The 18,870-nt window shown below is 41.0% G+C and overlaps 1 protein-coding gene across 1 annotated transcript in view; it reads left to right on the top strand.

Annotated features, from left to right (window-relative positions):
* Nucleotides 1–16,712, top strand: part of LOC133407965 (uncharacterized) — a 63,301-nt gene extending 46,589 nt beyond the window's left edge. Inside the window, exons 3-4 of the mRNA XM_061686361.1 lie at nt 15,295–15,485; nt 16,574–16,712. Of these exons, the coding sequence (XP_061542345.1) occupies nt 15,295–15,485; nt 16,574–16,712 (330 nt within the window). The remainder of the gene's footprint in view (nt 1–15,294; nt 15,486–16,573) is intronic.
* The last annotated feature ends 2,158 nt before the right edge of the window (nt 16,713–18,870 follow it).

The following is an 18,870-nucleotide window of genomic DNA, read 5'->3' as shown; positions in this document are numbered from 1 at the left end:
GATCGATATTGATCACTCTGGAATTGTTCAACAGTCAATGGCTTAATCACACACAGCATTTCTTTTGGAAAAAATACTGCACACATTTAAAGTCAAAAAGCAAAGCAAAGCTAATTTATATATATAGCGCATTTCATACAAAAGGTAACTGGTAAATGTGCCTTACATGATTAAAAGCATTTCAAATAATAATAAAAAACAGCTTATATACATTTAAAACAAAGAAAAATAAATAAAAATACAATTAAAACAGCGTACAGGGCAAGAAATATCATTTAAAAGTGGAAATGCTCTAGAAAGCATGGGGGGAAAAAAAAAAAAAAAAAAAGAGTTTTAACCTGGACTTAAAAACATTCACACATGGGGCTGACGTCACTTCTATTGGCAATTTATTCCATTTGTGTGCAGCATAATAGCTAAATGCTGCTTCACCATGTTTGCTTTGGACTGTGTGCTCCACTATTTGACCTGAGTCTGTCGATCTCAGAGCCCTACTGGGTTTATATCCCATTAGCATTTCATTCATGTATTCAAGACCTAAACCGTTTGGTGATTTATAGACCAGTAGCAGAACTTTAAAATCTATTCTAAAGCTGACTGGAAGCCAGTGTAAAGACTTTAGAATTGGAGTAATATGCTCTGACCTCTTTGTTCTGGCCAGAACCCGAGCTGCAGCTGTTTAATGCTCTTTTTAGGGAGTCCAGTCAGAATGACCATTACAATAGTCAAGTCTACTTGAGATAAAAGCATGGATGAGCTTCTCCTGGTCTGCTTGACACATGTAAGCCTTCACTCCGGATATGTTCTTCAGATGGTAGAAGGCAGTTTTAGTAATTGATTTAATATGACTGTTGAAAGTCAGGTCGGAATCTATCAGAACACCAAGGTTTCGGTCTTGGTCTTTGGTTTTTAAAGAGAGTGACTCCAGGTATTTACTAACAGCAATCCTCTTTTCTTTATTGCCAAAAACAATTGTCTCAGTTTTGTTGTGGTTTAATTGAAGAAAATTTTGGCTCATCCAGAGATTTATCTGTTTTAGAAAGTGACACAACACCTCAATTGAATTGTTGTCATCTGGAGACACTGCTAGATATAACTGTGTCACCTGCAGTCAAAATTAAAGTTCTGAAAAATTTGACCCAAGGGTAGCATATACAGGCTGAACAGGAGCAAATGGGAGCGGTCCACTAATAAAAACCTCACCATCCAAACATTGCACTTTTGTTAGGAGATCAATGAAATCTCGCTTCAGTACCTCTGATTGCTGCTTGAGAACATCCATGCCCCCTGTGCGTATAATGACATATTTCACAGTTGGGTGCTGATTAGTGCTCTCCAGGATTTTTTTTTAGAGATATCAGACACCATGTCATTGGTAAAACACAGTACTTTGGTGTTCTTCTCACTGCAAAAACGTTTCACATCCTTGACAGCTCCATCACAAACTACTAACGTTTGGGGTGCCATTTTCTTCTTGTATGAAGAAGGGTCTTGTAAAAGGGGCTCAAATCTATTTGTAAGTCTGATGTTAATGTTTTGCATTGACTTGCATCCTTTTTTCTTGCCCTTTGATGCCGCTCCCTCGCCGTTGAAGCAGCCCGCAACGCAGGCCAGCCGGATTCCTCGGTAATCTGCTGGTGTTGTGTCCTCCCTTTTAGATGTTGTCCCATATCTTTGGGCTTTGCTCCTTGTAAATTCTAGGGACAACTGCTGGATGGTCGACTACCGTTTCCATAGTCCACATCCGTCCTCTTTGTTGCGATAAGTAGCTGTCTGTTAGCACTCTTCTGCTCACCATTTTGAAACATCGGTAGAGTGGTTTCATTCCCGAGTGTCCATTTACATCCACATACACTTCAAGATGGTGGATTTTCGTTTCCAGGATTGACTTCCTCTGCAGCAGTCCGTCATAGTCCTCAGTGGAAAAAGGGGGCATCTTGAATGCTGGTCTTGTTGCTACTAGCAGGCTTGTGCTAATTAGCAGGCCACGCTCACGTAATGGTGAGAGGGTATCAGAAAATATTGCAACAACTGACTATCTACAAAAAAGTACAGTCCCACAGGTTTAAAAATATCCAGGAGTCGCTGCTTCTAATTTTTTATTTTTATTTTTAGAAGAAAAACAAGCTTATCAGCAAGAAACAATTTAAACAGAAGCGAAGCAAGCAGAGCGAGCAAAACAGCGTCTGCACTGTACGAGAGTGTACGAGAGATTATAACCCCAATTTATTAATTGTCATACGTGACAGTGTTGTGGAAAAAAAAATACAAAATTTAAATTTTTTTTAAATTAATCTCACCTGGAACATACTAACCACTGATCTTAGAACTCCGTCAATGTTACACATATGTTGTTCAACAACTTGTGATTTCGTAATTTATCATTCAAAAAGTGGACATGAACAGCTCAACACTTGATAAGTATCCATAAAAAGGCCAGTTGTAGTGGGAAAGCTTACTGCTCAAACACTTCACGAGGTGAACAGCGAGATGGCGACACCATCACTTTTTGCTAGAGGCTAAAGTTTAATATTCCTGAGACTATAATATTGTTTTTTGGTTGTCTGATAAGCAGTTATTAAAACCATTTGGTGCTGCTGAACACTAAAGGTTGGTCTCATATTTTAATTGAGATTATTTTGTAAAGATGCTGAATAAAAATGAACTTCAAGGGAAATTATTATGAAATTACACGTATTTCCATGGGAACAATTAGTACAGCCTTTGGTATCACTACAAATATAGAGTTCAACAAGGATTTGGAAAAATACAGGATGTATAGAAAAGAAAAACAGGGTAAATGTGATGTTTTTTTTTTTTTAAACCTGTACAAATAAACTAAGAATGATGCTAAATAAACTGATATTTGAAGTTAAAGGCTGCAGCTAATTAATAGTCTCATTATCTATCAGCATATTAACTTTGCATACCCAGCGGACCACTGATGTGCACAGTGAACGTGCACAAAAACAAACAAAACCTCTCTTTCTCTTTCCCTGCGGCGAGAAACAACACACACTGCAATGATAAACATTTCCTCCCGTTTCATGTTTAACCCTGCTCATTTCCCACAGTCAGAACCCCGGAAACAGGCAGCAGCTCGGGGGGAAGATGACTGATGGCTGGTTGTCATCATGTTTGGGGCTGCGTCAACTCCGAGGCTCTTGGCTCTCTGAGGCCGTGGAGCGCGGCAGGTTATTGTGGAAAGATGGCAGTGTTTGCCGGGCGCTGCTTCCTTAGCACATGGTCGAGCCTGAAAGTGTGCTAATCTACACTTATCGGCCGTTTGCACAGTACCTGGTTAGAATCATGATTATGTTTTACGTATTATGGCAGACTCCATTCAACAATGAGGAAAAAGACAATTATTAGAAGTCTTCAATTCAATACATTGTTGCACAGTGAGAAGTATTAGACAAATAATACCATACTGATCCCTACCAACTTTGTGGAAGGGTGGGGGTGGTCATAGAGTAAACATGTTTCCAAAGATTTGTTTCTAAATACATTACACAAGTTTGAAGATAATTGCTGAAAACATTCTTCAGAGTCAGACATTTACATACAGTAAGATTACTCAGGCTTTAAAAAATCTGGGAAACCCCGGCTGATGAGGTCATGTCTTTGGAAGCTTCTCATAGGTTTATTGACAAGATTTGAGTTCATTCGAGACACAACTGTAGATGTATTTGAAGGCACAACAAAAACACACTGGTTCTTTGTATAACATCATGGGAATGTCGAAGGATAATAGCCATGATATCAGGAAGAGACTTTGTAGCCCTAAACAAGTCTGGTTCATCCTTGGGTGCAATTTCCAGAGGCCTGAAAGTGCTACATTCATCTCTTCAATCAATTATACGCATCACACCGCTCAGGGAGGAGACGGGTTCTGTGTCCCAGAGTTGAATGTGCTTTTGTCCGAAATGTGCATATGAACCCAAGAACAAAAGCAAAATACCTTGTGAAGGTGCTGGCTGAAGCTGGTAAGAGTGTCTCATTATCCACAGTGAAACGTGTACTGTACCGACATGGACCGAAAGGCCACTCTGCCAAGAAGAAGCCATTACTCCAATAGAAACATCAAAAAGCTGTTTGGCCATAATGAGCATTGTTACATTTGGAGGAAAAAGGGGGAAGCTTGCAAGCCTGACAACACCATCCCAACTGTGAAATACGGGGGTGGCAGCATCATGTTGTGGGGTTGTTTTTCTACAAGAGGGACTGGTGCACATCCCAAAATAGATGGCATCATGAGGAAAGAACATATGGAAATACTGAACTAACATCTGAAGTCATCAGACAAGGAGTTAAAGTTTGGGTGCAAATGTATCCTCCAAATGGACAATGACCCAAAGTATACTGCCAAACTGGTTTCAAAGTGGCTTAGGGATAACAAAGTCAATGTTTTGGAGTGGCGATCGCAAAGCCTTATCTTCTCCCTGTGCTTTTGTGGCTTCTTCCTGCATTCCAAAAGCATGCATGTTAGGCTAATTGAAGACTCTAAATTGTCCTTATGTATGAATGTGACTGGTGGCTAATTTCAGGTTGTCTCTATGTGACCTATGATTGGCTGGTGACCAGTCCAGCGTGTACCCCGCCACTTGCGCGATGTCAGCAGGGATATGCTACAGCTCACCTGTGGCATGGCCCTAATGGGGATAACCAGTATAAAATATAACCTAACCCTAACCCTATACTGATCTGGATATCCATCAACCGATCTACCTACCAATCTACTCCACTCTATCTAAATTTTATTTTGGTTGGAATCCAAATGAGTATAATTTGCCCGTTCTGGTATTATTGTGGCTTTAAGGTGATTTTTCCTGTGTGATTGTGTGTGGCCTCACCACACCTTCCCTCGGACATCACTATTACTTCGAAATGTCAATATTTGGAAAACACAGACATGCTCCATCAATCACACAAGGTCACCTCTCCACCGGTCAATGGCACACTTGACTATCCGGTGGAGTCTCAGCGCCACTCTAACCATTTCTCTCTATTTGTCGTTGCTTGATCCCTCCCTGTCCCTTCAACGTGTTCCTGCTTTCTGGTGACGTCTGGTAAAATGGGCTTTTTGATCGTGCATAGATAGCCGTCATATTCCTGTTGCTGGAAGTGCATGAACAGTGATCGACCTCTCTGGTGGCTGGGGATGGTCGTCTGTCAACAGGGGTTAATTCTCAGTCTTGTGAGTGTCAAGACCACTTGACATTATGTGTCGGAATGGAGTCTAACTGTGTGCGCCTCTGCGAAGGTTCAGTTCAATCCGTGGCTGTTATCCGAGTGCGGCCCCGGTAGCTCAAAAACCTATTGACGCACATTAGCCTAGAGGCTAAATAAATTGGGATCCGTCAATATTGGCTCCCTCCTTCTTGCTCCTGACACAGCCACCCAAGTGCCACCACGTTTGACTCGGCTCCAGTCTAAACAATGGATAGACGACTCATTCCTTCAGAAATTGCATGTGAGTGTTTGGGATGCCAAAGAAGAGCCATGAATCGATGTCTATAATACCGATGCTCTATTTGTACAATAATACACCCCCAACGGCATACTTAATTGGATTGGTCGAATATTTTGTACATGACTTGCTTTATGTTATTGCCTTTCCTAAAGACATGCATTTTCTTTAAAAGTGCTCAAACACGTGACTATCAATTAGGGAACCTTAAAAGAAAAGCAGTGCTTTTGCTGGTTGTTGAGGATGGTTATTAAATATGCATGATTGAATGATTGTTTTGTAATTTTTTTCATGGGCTAGTGGAAATTTGCATTAACTCAGAAAATATGACAGGGCACATCATGTGTTTTAAACCTATAATTCTATCCATTCATCCATTTTCTGTGCTGCTTATCCTCATTGTGGTTGCGGGCGGGCTACAGCCTGTCCCAGCTCATTTTGGGCAAGAGGCACGGTGCACCCTGGACTGGACGCCAACCAATTGCAGGGCACTTAGAAACAAACAACCATTCACATTCACTGTGCAAAATTTAGCGTCTTCAGTGAAGTTAACGTGCATGTTTTTGGAATGGGGGAGGAAGCTGTTGCCTGGAGACAACCCACACAAGCACTCAGAGCAGAAACGCCACATCGGAAGGCTGGAGCCGGGATTGGAATCTCCAAGCTCAGATTTGTGATGTGGATATGTTGTTACCACCAGCCCAATGTGCCATCTAATATTTTATTAATAATATTTATATTATTACTTCTGGGAGGCCTAACGTGTGTCCATGGAATCTAATAAAAATGAATTCATCAGGTGCATTTCACATAAATTGTTACCATCTGTATAGCCAAATGTGTGTTTTGGGGGAAAGCTTCGCCTTTAAACACATTTTTCCACCAGCCATCTAAGTGTGACATTATAGCTTTTGTTGTGGAAACGTGCACTTCAAATATGCTAATCAAACATATGGTGCTTCAGATCAAACAGGGATTGCTGTTGTTGTCCTACAAGATAAAAAGGTAACATCCTTTTAAATGTCATTTGAATGCATTCGGCCCCTTCGGCGTTTGAGACTGTTGCATTTTATTTTCGAGATTGTTTGCATAAGAGAGAATAGAGATTGCTTACACCTGTTTTGCCCCCTCTCCTCTTCTTTTGCAGCCCATCCTCGCATACCCACACGTCCCCCTCCTCCCTCCACCCTCTGCTGAAATCCATTACAGAAATACAATTTCTAATACCTCCGCACAGGCCTTCGATCGACTGCAAACAAATTTATATTCAGGAGGTAAACAGAGCGCTGCAGAGATTTATTTATCGAGTGTGCAGGAGAGAAACAAGCAGGCGTGTGAACCCTGAGTAACCTCGGAGCTGACGTGAAGATGGATCAGCGCCCCATGCAAATGCATCTATTGCACTCAGTCATTCAGCACATCTCTGCCTGTAGAATCCCATTAAGTCGCGCAGCTGAGGCCATATTTCTAGGCTCAGAGAATCCACTTTCGAAGGTGTTCATTACCAATGGAAGTATTTTGTAATTGCTAAAGTACATTTAAGTGTTACTGAAAGAAAACATTACATTTAATAGAAAAAGGCCAATATTTGTATTCATTTTTAATAATGTGTCATTAGCCTTTCTTAACAGTAACAAGACTATTGATAATAGTATTGTTATACACAGTAATACAAACATAGACGTGAACTTGAACATATTTTATTGTGCACTTAAAATGCATACATTCATGTTGTACAGTAAGCAGCGGTGCATAGAGCAGCCATAAATTGTAATTAAGAGTACTGTTACTTGAGAAAAATGAGTCCTCCAAATAATTACTTGAGTAAGAATAAAGTATTCAGTAAAAAAAACTACTCAAGTACTGAGTAATTGGTGAGCGACTTCTGATTCATTTTTTTAAATCAAAGCATGAACATCAACTAGACAAAACTATTCAATGAGAATGTGCAAGTTTATTGAATTTGACTCCATGAAATACCTCAGCCAGGTGAACTTGTGCAGCACTCATCCCGGAAACACAATTTCTTGACTTTTTTCACCACGAGCGTCTCCTCACAAAAAGAGTAGAGCTCATCAAGGATTTGCCTCCTTTGGCACGTTAGGTTTATTGGGGGAGAAAGTAAGCCAACTACTCAGCGCTGTGAATTTTGACATTAAACGGAATATAGGAATAGGAAGCAACAATTAATGGAAACAAACATGTCCTTCCTGGTGTCATTTTTTTTTTTTTTTTTTTTTATATATAAAAGTGGGTTCCCCAGACGACAATAAGTATTTTCATCGCCATTCAACAACACTCACTCCTCAGATCAAATTGACATATCCGGAAGTGTGTGCCCTGCTTCGTTTTTGTGAGGTCAGGTAGGATCATGTGACATTTCTGCATCGGAGGACTTGTTCCTACATCTGAGCGGAATAGAATCTTTATGTGTGTGGTGTTCTGTGTTGAGATGATCAGAGCACACCGCACACAATATGACCAAATCAATTAAATGCCAGAATTTTTATCTTCATGTGCGGTGTCTGTAACAAGTAAAAAAAAAAAAATAAATAAATAAAATTACAAATCCAATTTTAAGATAGCTGGGATAGGCTCCAGCACGCCCGCGACCCTAGTGAGGAGAAGCCGTACAGAAAATGAATTGATGGATGGGATGAAAAATCCTGATGCGTGTAACAGGCCTTACATGAAACTTGTAGATTTACATGATAAACCCAAGACCTTCCTCTTTTCGCACATTAGCCAATCACAGTTGTCACACACACACACACACACAGACATTGGCCCGCCTTCTTTGGTGTTCGTCTCATTCTTCTTTTGGAGTTAATGTTGCTGCTCACTTGTCCATTATTGCCAACAACTGGGCTGAAGTGTGGAGCAGAAGTCTGTCAGCAACCCAAAATAATAATAATAAAATCAGCAAATTTATCGGCTGTACAAGCATAAGTAGATTTATACATTCATACAATTTATACATTCATACAATTTACTGACACGGTCTCCAATTTTCGGGACAAAATGTGACCGCTTAAAGGTCGTTTGGAGCCCTTCATTAAAGTAATAGTTTTTGTCCCAATTAATGAATTTAAATACAGTATTTTGACAGTACGCGCTTTCCCATTCAGTTACAGCATTTGAAATTGCACTGTGTGTACTTGGGGGGGGGGAGAAAAAAACAAAAAACAAAAAAAGTATAGTAACCAAAGTATCAGAAACCGTTTTCCATACACAGAAAAATAATAATACCTCAAATGTAGTTTTAGTTTGTGTTATGTTATAGATTGTTGATAAACCTCTTGTATTGGAACACATTAGCTTGTGTAGGTGTACTACAATCCTCACATGCTGATGTTTGTGTAGCCCGGAGAAAATGTCCGTGTGTGTTTGACGCTTTAACCTTAACCCTGCGTTCAGTAAATGAATATGATATCGCTCCCGCTTTGCTTCGTTGTGCTCGAAATAAAAACGAAGGAGGACAAACTCATGCAGTCACTTCCAACTTCTTGATCTCCGTTTGTGTATTTGTTCAGGACTAATTACAAATCTGCTGCTGCTGAACTTCTAACTGCTTCTAAATACCAGCTGTCATGACCTCTGACCCCATTAAGTGTGCCTTTCACATGACCCAAGATGAGGCGCCTCCGCTGATTTGCATAAACCATTAGTTGCATCAATGTGGGCCTGTATGATGCAAATGAAAGTTGGCATTGTCGCTGTGAAAAATACTCTCGCTATTTATGTATCTCAAAAAGGATGCAAGGGGGCCCCTATGAAGGCCCCACGAGTTGAGCACAGACTTCATCCGTGTTGCGTGACCCTGCTCGAGGTTCTCCAAGTTTCCCGCAGCTTGCAGACTGTTGATGACACACATGTCCAGCTATTGGCGGAGGCCTGAGCGAGCAGGGGTGGGGGGCACGTCATCTCCATCCATCCTCGGAGAAAATGTCCCCTCTCCTCGGTCACGCGTGACTGCGTGCACGAGAGGCCGGCCACGAGGTGAAGCCCCGTCCAATGATTATGCAGGCAGTGCAGATAATGACTTCTTATCTGGAGCAAACGGCCGGAGGGGAGACTGGGCCAGTGTGGACCGGCTGCAGCCGAGCCACAGAGGTCACAGAGCGGGTCCACGGCGGATGGAAACGGGCCCCGCGGATGTATTCGTTCGGCACCCTCCTCCGCCCTTTAACAGACTCCCACGGCTTGGATTGGTGCACCGCCTCTCCTCGACCGTGCGCCACTCTCATGGGTGGGTGGGGGTGGGGATGGGGGGGGGGGGCGCTTCTTCTCCACCTTTGCCTGGCCCCCACTCGTGTTGTGTCCCCCGGGCACGGAGGGCGCAGGGCCAGAAGGACGTGCGTCAAACAGCACCGAGACGCCACATTGTGATTTTACGCACCTTGGAGAGATGCTTAAAAGTCTCTGATGAGCCCGTGGGAAGTTCAAGCAGTCGGAACTGGAACGTGGATGGAAGGAGAAAAACTTTTGAGCGGATGAAAGTGTGGGTAAGTTGTTGCTATGAGGACTGTGAGTGGTGAAGTACATTTGCCTATTGTGGCTTGAAAAAAAAAAACGAAGAAAAATCCATTCATCCAAAGTTTGGTCGAAACTTTTAACTTAAGGGAAGAGTTAAAATGTTTAGTGACATGTTTGTCCTCGTCACCCAGCGGCCACTTTATTAGGTACACGTACAAATGTATATAACTTCTCTGTTACATAAACCTGCATCGTCTAAATTGAGATGGACTGTAAAAGATGCATCACCTGTAAATGAAAAGAATGCTCAATGAAAGTACTAATTTAAAAAAATATTTTCTCCAAATATAGTTTCGAATGCAAAGCCATAATAGCAACTTTAGCAAAAAAAATGTATGGATCTAATGAATTAGATTTAGCACTAAATAAGTAAGAAAAACAAAAATCTTGTTTATTTCAAATTGAAATTCTTACTTACCTCTTCACTTTATTAGGTACACCTTCTCTCCAACAACACCCAATAAAAGAGTTTAATTTATTCAAAATAATAACAATAATTACAATTGCTCCAAAACTAAATTTCAATTGGTTTTGAATGACTTAGAAGTATTAATTTAACAACATATTCTTTTGTGGTTGTAATGTGAAATGGTGTACAATTTCAATTAACAAGAAGTGTTTCCAATATTTACTTAAATAGTTTATTATTTAGTTATACATGAAAGGTAGCCAAATATTAGCACTCAGCGCAGGGATGTTGCACACTATTACACAATAATAAACTTAAAATAGTCAATCAAAATATTATCATTATGTTTTATTGCATTGGATCTCATGAATTCTGAAGGTGTGCCTAATTCAGTGAGCTGAGCGTAAAGTTTCTCACTTGTTAACACACACACACACACACACACACACACGCGCACACACACACTTCTAAAAGTTTGCATGGCAGTCATGTCAGTCCCTATTGGCGCTGAGCGTGAATGAGCAATACATTTACTTACTCCAACTGCTGTTCCACGAAAGAGGAGTGCAGTACAGCAATAGGCCATCTCAACCCCAATGGACAGTATATTCAACCCAGAGCGTGATCAATTATATCCCCTTGCTCTCATTAGCTTTTGAATAATGCATCACACTACCGGCTGCCATGGCCACAGAAAGTTGAGTAAAAGTTGAGCTGGAGTGCTCCATGAGTATTGATTGCTTGTCTGTTTGTAATGAAAGCCTTTGTGCATCGATTTCAGTTTGCGCCACCTTTACACATGTCCACCTTTTTAACATAATTGCTGTCACATATCATCATTCCACTGACCGATGAATCCAGAGAGCCAGAAGAAGAATGCATATTCCTATAGTTTAAAAAATACCAATAATCCACTAATGCAAAAAAATGCATATCAATCCCCCATTTTATTTGGCTTACTAAGCCTCATATAAATTCTTCACTTGATCATTATTGTCAGGTGACCAAGTGGATAGTGTGTTTTTATAAATATTACATGGAAGAAAATCCACTACAATGGTGATGTAGTCTTTTGTTGTTGTTGTTGTTGTCACGACTCAATTTTAGTCAAAACAAGTGGCGGGTTAGAAGCTCAAGTTTCAGGCTCAGTGGTGCAACCATGGCAACAAGCCAGACATGTTGCTTTACTTTTGCTGCTATTTGGAAAGGCTGAAAGAGCAAGTAAGGCCCGACACGGTCGTAGACGCAAATCTTTTGCATACGCATTGATTTTTGTTATCAACATAATGCTTTATACACAGAGGAGTTAAAGAAAACAGTGTTTGATGCTCAAATTTAAATATGTGGAACTTTAACTCAATGTAAAAACTAGAATAATGATTAAGACTTAAATATATGCTACAAGAGTTTAACATACAGCAGGAGTGTCAAGCTGATTTTTGTTATGGGCCACATTGTGGTTATATTTTTTTCCTCAGAGGCTTGTTATGATTGTGAAACCATATAAAATGTATCATCGACTCAGCATATTATTTCAGAACAAATTGTTGAATAACCAAAATTATAATCAGAAAGTCAAAGGAAATATTTATTTTAAAAAGAGGTTTGCTTGCAATACCTCAACATTATTAGAATTGAAGATAACTGAGCCACCGAGAAGTGAGTGGGCTAATTCCATTTTTGTCATGTGGCAGGACAGGGATTTAAAGTTTTATTTTCAGGTAAGTGCAATAGTGGTCTAAGTCCAAACATCCATGGCAAAAAAAATAAATATATATATATATATATATTGAAATATATATATTTCATGGAAGATGAAAAACAACATTCAATTATACTAACATGCAGAAGCAGCGGCACCCAAAAATAAAGCTGTTGAGTGGAATAATCGATTGCCTCTATATGTCAGAATTGGAACTAATCTTTGATTTAGACCAGTATTTATCTGAAATATATGCTTTTTCTCTATTCATTTAACTTAAAAAAAAAAAATGGAGTTGACCCATTCTAGCTTTCAGTGGCTCCGATAGCAATTCTGTTACAATCTCAGCAAGAAACATGAAGTAGACACATAAAATGATGTAGCGGGCCGGATCTGGCCCCCGTGCCTCGAGTATCCACCAGTGATATACAGGATTAAGACAGTTTATTTATTTTTCTTGTCCTCAAATGTTATATTTTCTATTTTTCTTTGCTGACTGGCTTGGAGAACTCATGTCGTTCCGCTGCCAAGGCATGAGGCCTTCGATTCAGGTTACCAAATGGTTCCTCCCCCTCGATATTGCCACCAAAATCGGAGGGTAAAATCCTCCTCCCTTAAGGTTTTGCTCAACATGACTCCTGCTAACCAACTAAGAAGGTGATGAAAACATAGCCTCTTTGGTGGAGGAAACAATGCATCACAGTCAAAAGCACCATGCTGCCTGGTTTGTTAACGTGTCGAAATGGAGATTTTGGCTCAAGCTATATGCGCATTCCGAAGATGTCATCATTTCTGCTGATGCGGGGCTGGAGAGATGTCTTCTGTGTTGCACAAGGTGACAAACTACAGTATGGATGCTACAACCCACAGTTTACCGAAGAAGGGAACCAAAAGTCATTAGCTCGCCCCGCGCACAGTCGCAAGTCCTCAGGCGGCTCCTCACTTCCTTGTGATCACGGCGAGGAGTAACTCATTAGTGCTAACTTGTAAACGGGTCATCAGTACATTTTCCTCCGGAGGTTCTGTTGGTTTTGGCGTGTTGGTCCCGGTTGCAGAGGCCTCCTCAGACGTGCCGTAACCTGATCTCCTTGCTCAGTGTATATACTCCCCGTGCGTCATTCTTCAATTATGCTCTGACAGCACCTGAATTACTGTGGGCTGGATGCCCAGATGACTGAGGCAATGTGTATCGATCTGTCCTTTTTCTTTCTCGCCTCACCGTGGCTGGCTGAGGCCTCGGCGTCCCTTCCGCTTGGCTGGCTATTTTTAAGCAAGCGAGTCATTGCTCAAACATTTAGCTTGATTCTTTTTTGCCTTCTGGCCTGCATCAGTTCTATTATCTTTGCAGCCATTAATCAGCGAGGGCGCTCGTGATTTGCACTCCTGGAAGCCGAAGTTCTTAATTACGCGCAGCTCCTTCTCCGCATTGGTTCTTCATAGTCGCTGCCCTCTAATTCTCCAACTCACTTACCTTGACATTCATTTTCTTAAAACACAGACGTCGACATTTATCCTATAAGTGACCTTTCCGTCTGCTATGCTTTTCCAAGTGGCTAGAGGCCCGTTAACCTTCCTGGCGATGAATTGCGGCGCGAGACATCGCTCTGTACCTGGCACGCCGCTTTATTATGCGGTGACGGCGGCGGTGGCAAATTTTCTCACTGGCAAAGGTGGCGACCACAAAGCCGGCGTTGAAAAAGCAAGATTGAGCTGCGCTTCCTGTCATTCATTCCGATAAGTAGCACAAGATGATACTTTAATGCCTAACCCAGAAACCTCGCAGGGAAAAGGATGGAGACATTTGTCATACGTGCAGCGCCGGCGAGGAAGTGTAAACTGTTAAAGTGTCATTGACACAAAAAGGCCTTGAAGCAAATTATGAATGCCTCCGATGAACACATCTGTAAAAAGCTGCAAAGTTGTTTTAAATGACCAAACCGAGCTGTGAATCCCCCTCTCCATATCTGCAACACGCAGCTGCACATTCGTCAACTCAGCGAAGCCGTGCGAGACCCATTCTGTCGCCGCAACACCTGTGGAACTTTTCGCCGGCCCGTCCGCTGCCGCCATAAATGTGATATGTTCGAAGCCCTCGCAGTCAGAGGGGTCCGTTACCATCTGCTATACCGTTTGTGGCAGTCATTTGTGGTGTGTATGCCTCACGAACAATGCAGTGCGGAGATGTTGCCGTCGATGAAACATATGCATCGTCCGTCCGCCTGCTTCACAGCAGCAAAAGATTTGCCACGAGCCTGCAGGCCTCTGCTAAACTTGGTGGGATTCGTCTCTATTACACGATAAACCTTTGTCTTGGGCAACATTTTACAAAACCATTTTCTTGCAGGTGATGAGGATGTTTTTTAATTTTGTTGTTGTTGTATAAAACAAGCTTATGAATATTCATTATGAATGAATCCTCATTATCACAACAGGCATCCACACATAAGACTCAATTTTCTTGTTCAAATCTATCTGGCTTGCTTCGGGTGACGAGTGTTCATTTTCTCTCTTTTTAATTCACATTTTAACATGTTTGAAATCATTTACATTTTATTGGTACTGTGTTGTATTAGGCTTGGTTGTCTCTGGCTGCAAAACTAACCTGAACTCTCTCTCTGTTCGTTTTATTCTCTACGTCAGTGATTCGGCACTTTTATGGAGCCGAGGCACCCATTTTACATAAGAAATATTCTCATGGCACAACACCAAACAAAAATGTCACAAAAAAAGCATGAATACTGAAACAAACATGATCTCGTCTCAATTTACTCGCAAACGGACTGAGTGTGAAATGTGGGCCTCCTTAATTAAACACAAAGCTGAATTACTTGCACGAAGCAATAACTTCTTCTGTATTGCAACACTTTTATTGTACCTTCGGCCACCGAACGGAATTACATTTAAATGTTCTGCTTGTCACTATGCGTTGTTGGCATATATGGACAAATACATATTTGTAATCAATAAATTACAAACCCTTCGGAAAAAGTACAAATACGTCAAATTGGATATTTGCCGTGGCTCACACTGATGATTCCTCACAGCACCTTGGTTAAGAGTCACAGCTCTATAAGTTTCAACTTAAGCATGCATTCTACTCTTTATGCTTGACATGAGCAGGATTTCATTCAGGATTGCATTCTTGTCTGCTAATTGACGTTGTGTCTCGCTTGTCAGGACTCACGTGACCAACAGCCCGACTCTGGAGCCACTTCCCCGGGTGACCACCCCGATGTGAGGAGGCCCGCTTCAACAAGTCGGTCAAGGACGGCTGCAGGTGGCCGCAGTCCTGAAAGGAAGAGAGGGAAACATCAAATTGGGTTCCTAAACCCAAAGCAGGAGAATGAAACCCCTTCAGGACTCGTGTGGTTCCAAATCCCCCTCCCTCCTCTTTTTTTTTTTTTTTTTTTTCCACTCCCGCACGCGACCGGACAACTGCCCCACTCCCACGCACCTAGATGGAACCTTGAGCTGCTGGACCTGCAGCGGGCTGCAGTGCCGCCAACATTTGAGACAATTGCTTATTGACGCGCAGACAACATCATCATGGATGTTGTCATCGTGCGCTTTAGGCTTCACACGGCTCTCATTTGAATATGAATCTAACTGTGATCAACACGATGTGAAGGAATACGCACCCAGAGAAACCACGCTCTCGTTCTGTATTTCATTTATCCCTATTATATTATCCTGATTTTCAAATAAACGAGTAACACACGCACAAAAAGAAAAACACATTTCCGGTTTTACTATGTTTATTGAATTGGCACATGCATGGAAATATAGAAAGCGCTCCTCTCTTTCTCTTTAAAATGACGTCCAACAAAAGAAGGAAAAAAGAGACACCATTCACATTTAATTTCGACTCAAAGTATTTGCGCAGTTTTAACAGCGTATAGATCAAATGCCTACTGGTGAAGATAAATTCATTTTACTATAACTCCTCATCCATCTTTCTGAAGTCCAAATAATTAATAAAGAAGCCTTTACGCGCACGTGTAAGTGCACGTTAATGTTGTGTCAAAACACGTCGACGGGGACTTTTGTTCGTGCCTTTATTGCGCCTCCTGGTGCGGCACAAAATGAGACTTGGAAGAGCCGAGCAGACAATAACAGGCTGTCTGGGCTACTTTGCACATCCACCAATAAAGTGCAAGTTTATTCCTCCCAGATTTACATCTCATAGACGGCAAATGATCGTAAACCCGCGGCCCTTAAACGCCGTTACGTTGGATCCAAACGCAACGCGCTTCTATCATGTTCACGTCTATTTTAATATCGCGAAATGGCCCATCAGCCCTTTTCACTTAATGTAATGGAGTGTTTTGTTTAGCTAAGGCGCGGCGGGCTTTCTAAACAGCATGGATGATGGCAAAACAGGCTGAAATTGTCGCTTGGAAAAAAACGCTGCTGGTTGGAATTTGCACGTAAACACAAGACAAGTGCGCGCGCGCAGCAAGGCCGAGCCACTAATGTATGCAGCTAAACCAGAGTTCACCTTTAACCTCCTGACCCGCGTCCTTCCTCGGGACAACGATGACCCGGTCACCGGGAAAGACGCACTATTTATTCTTTTGGGTGACCTGCACGTCTGAGCTCGCGCTTTTCTTTTCTTTTTCTTTTTGCTTTTGTTGTGCTACAGCGGTGCTGCGTCCACGCGCGTAATTTTTCACGCAGCCGAATGAAGAGGGAGACCCCGGCCATATAATAACGGTGCATATTCGAATTTCCTGGCAGGGCGGATCATTTGCAGCGAACCCCCTTTTTCGGCTACAACTCTTATTTTGAGAAACCGAAAAATATGCTGGCTGACTTTATTACCCGGATGAAAGATGCTCGCGCCACTTGTAACAGCAACGCTGACAAATGCAAATTATGCAAGCATGTTTTATAATATTTAATATGATTCAGCACCAGAAGCTATAAACAGTAAACATAACCTTTAGGACATTTATCCCTTTAATGTTAGCTATATGCACTCCTTGGACACTTCATTAGGGACACCTGCAGATTATGTATGCGATACACCACATTTGTTTTGTGTCTAATTATTATTATTATTATTATTGTTTAGTGTTGCAGTTTGCAATGGCACAGAACTGCACTGGGTCAGGTGTATCGAATATTTTGCCAACTTAATTTCATTTAACTAATTTTAAACAACTCAATGTGATGCAGTGCAGTTGTCCATCACAACAATGCAATAGAAACATTATTGCATTAATACCGCTCCTATGGTGTTTAATCAAAAATGGAGTATTGTTATCTTTTTCAAGGCAGAATTTTTGATAGTGTTTATATTACATCTGTGCTGGCGTACCTAATGATATGAATTTTGTAGTTCTATTTGACAGAAATTATACTAAAATAATCACTGAAGAGCATTAACTCTCCCCAGGATCTCAACAATGAGAAGCAATGACAAGTTTTATCATTATAATTAAGAATACAATTATATGCATTCCAGACAAAAATAATAATAACTTAATTTATTTTGTATTTGTTTTGAGACAAAACACACATAGTCTTTCTCTCTCATTTCCAGCGGATTGTTAAACAAAAGTATATATATATATATTTTAATTGTAAATAAATGAGTCATGTGACAGTGTATGTTGCTGAGAACTACAAATATTGAGAATTGTATGATTGACATTTAATTTTTGGGTTTACAATAAACGAAAGAGGGTTTATTTTGTATGCATGTGGGTGATAAGAATGAGATGAAAGTGAAAAGAGGAGTTTGGGTGAACTATCACTTTCATTTCATTGTGTGGCAGCCACAGCACTTAAATTGATGAAGCGCATTGTTTGTTCAGACCTGACATTTAGTTCCAACGCATTTGAGTGTGACGTCGCTCTGATGAATTTTTGCACTCGTGTTATTTGTGTGTGTCAAGATGGATGCTCAGCCCACGAGACTGACAGCTGTGCTCGCACAAACATGAGGAAAGGTGGAGGAAAGGGAACGTCACATTAAAATGGTTGCAGTGCTGCCGTATAGAACAAGTTGCTTATCTGTGCCACTTTTTGGGGCATATTTCTCAGAATGAAATGTGCACGCAAACTATTTTAATTGAATGCATCAATTGGAAACCTAGTCATCGTTAAGTGCAATCATTCAGACAGGGTTTGTTGATGTGATGCCATATTTTATTTTATGATGTAAGACTCCTGTTGAGAAGTGTGTATAATTTGTGATGACTGGAACTATCGTGTGTGTGTGTGTATGTGTGTGTGTGTGTGTGTATGTGTGTGTGTGTTCGTCCTTGACTGTAAGTGAGTGGACAAAGCCTACTCTATATGCACAAAACAAACCTAGTAGAACTTAACCTTCCCTTACATTTTAGATGAAGGCATTCATACAAAGTTCACTCGGAAGTTATTGTAATTAAAACAGAGCTGTCAAAGTCAAATGAACGCAATGCATAATATGCATGTAATATTCTCAGTGGTACACAAGGGGAATTAAATTAATTGATCAAGTAAAGCTCCCTGCATATTTATGCAACACTCTTGAAGATTGTTGTTGTACTAGCACAAGCTGTAGTTTGAATATTTTACTCTTGCTCGTTGCCTGATTTGACTGTATTGTGTTATTGATCTTTCTTGTTCTCAAATTTGACTTCCAAACAAACTGGAACTCAAAATTTAATGATGCCTGCCTGTGAAACAATGTGTATTTTCCTCCAATACAAAGCAACTAATTTGAATAATCGTCCGCTCACATCGCAGGCGTTCAAATTCATACGT

The sequence above is a fragment of the Phycodurus eques genome, chromosome 1 (assembly GCF_024500275.1).
Source record: "Phycodurus eques isolate BA_2022a chromosome 1, UOR_Pequ_1.1, whole genome shotgun sequence".
NCBI classification, from domain to species: domain Eukaryota; kingdom Metazoa; phylum Chordata; class Actinopteri; order Syngnathiformes; family Syngnathidae; genus Phycodurus; species Phycodurus eques.
The sequence above is the reverse complement of the archived record's forward strand: the minus strand, read 5'-3'. Positions and strand labels throughout refer to the sequence as shown.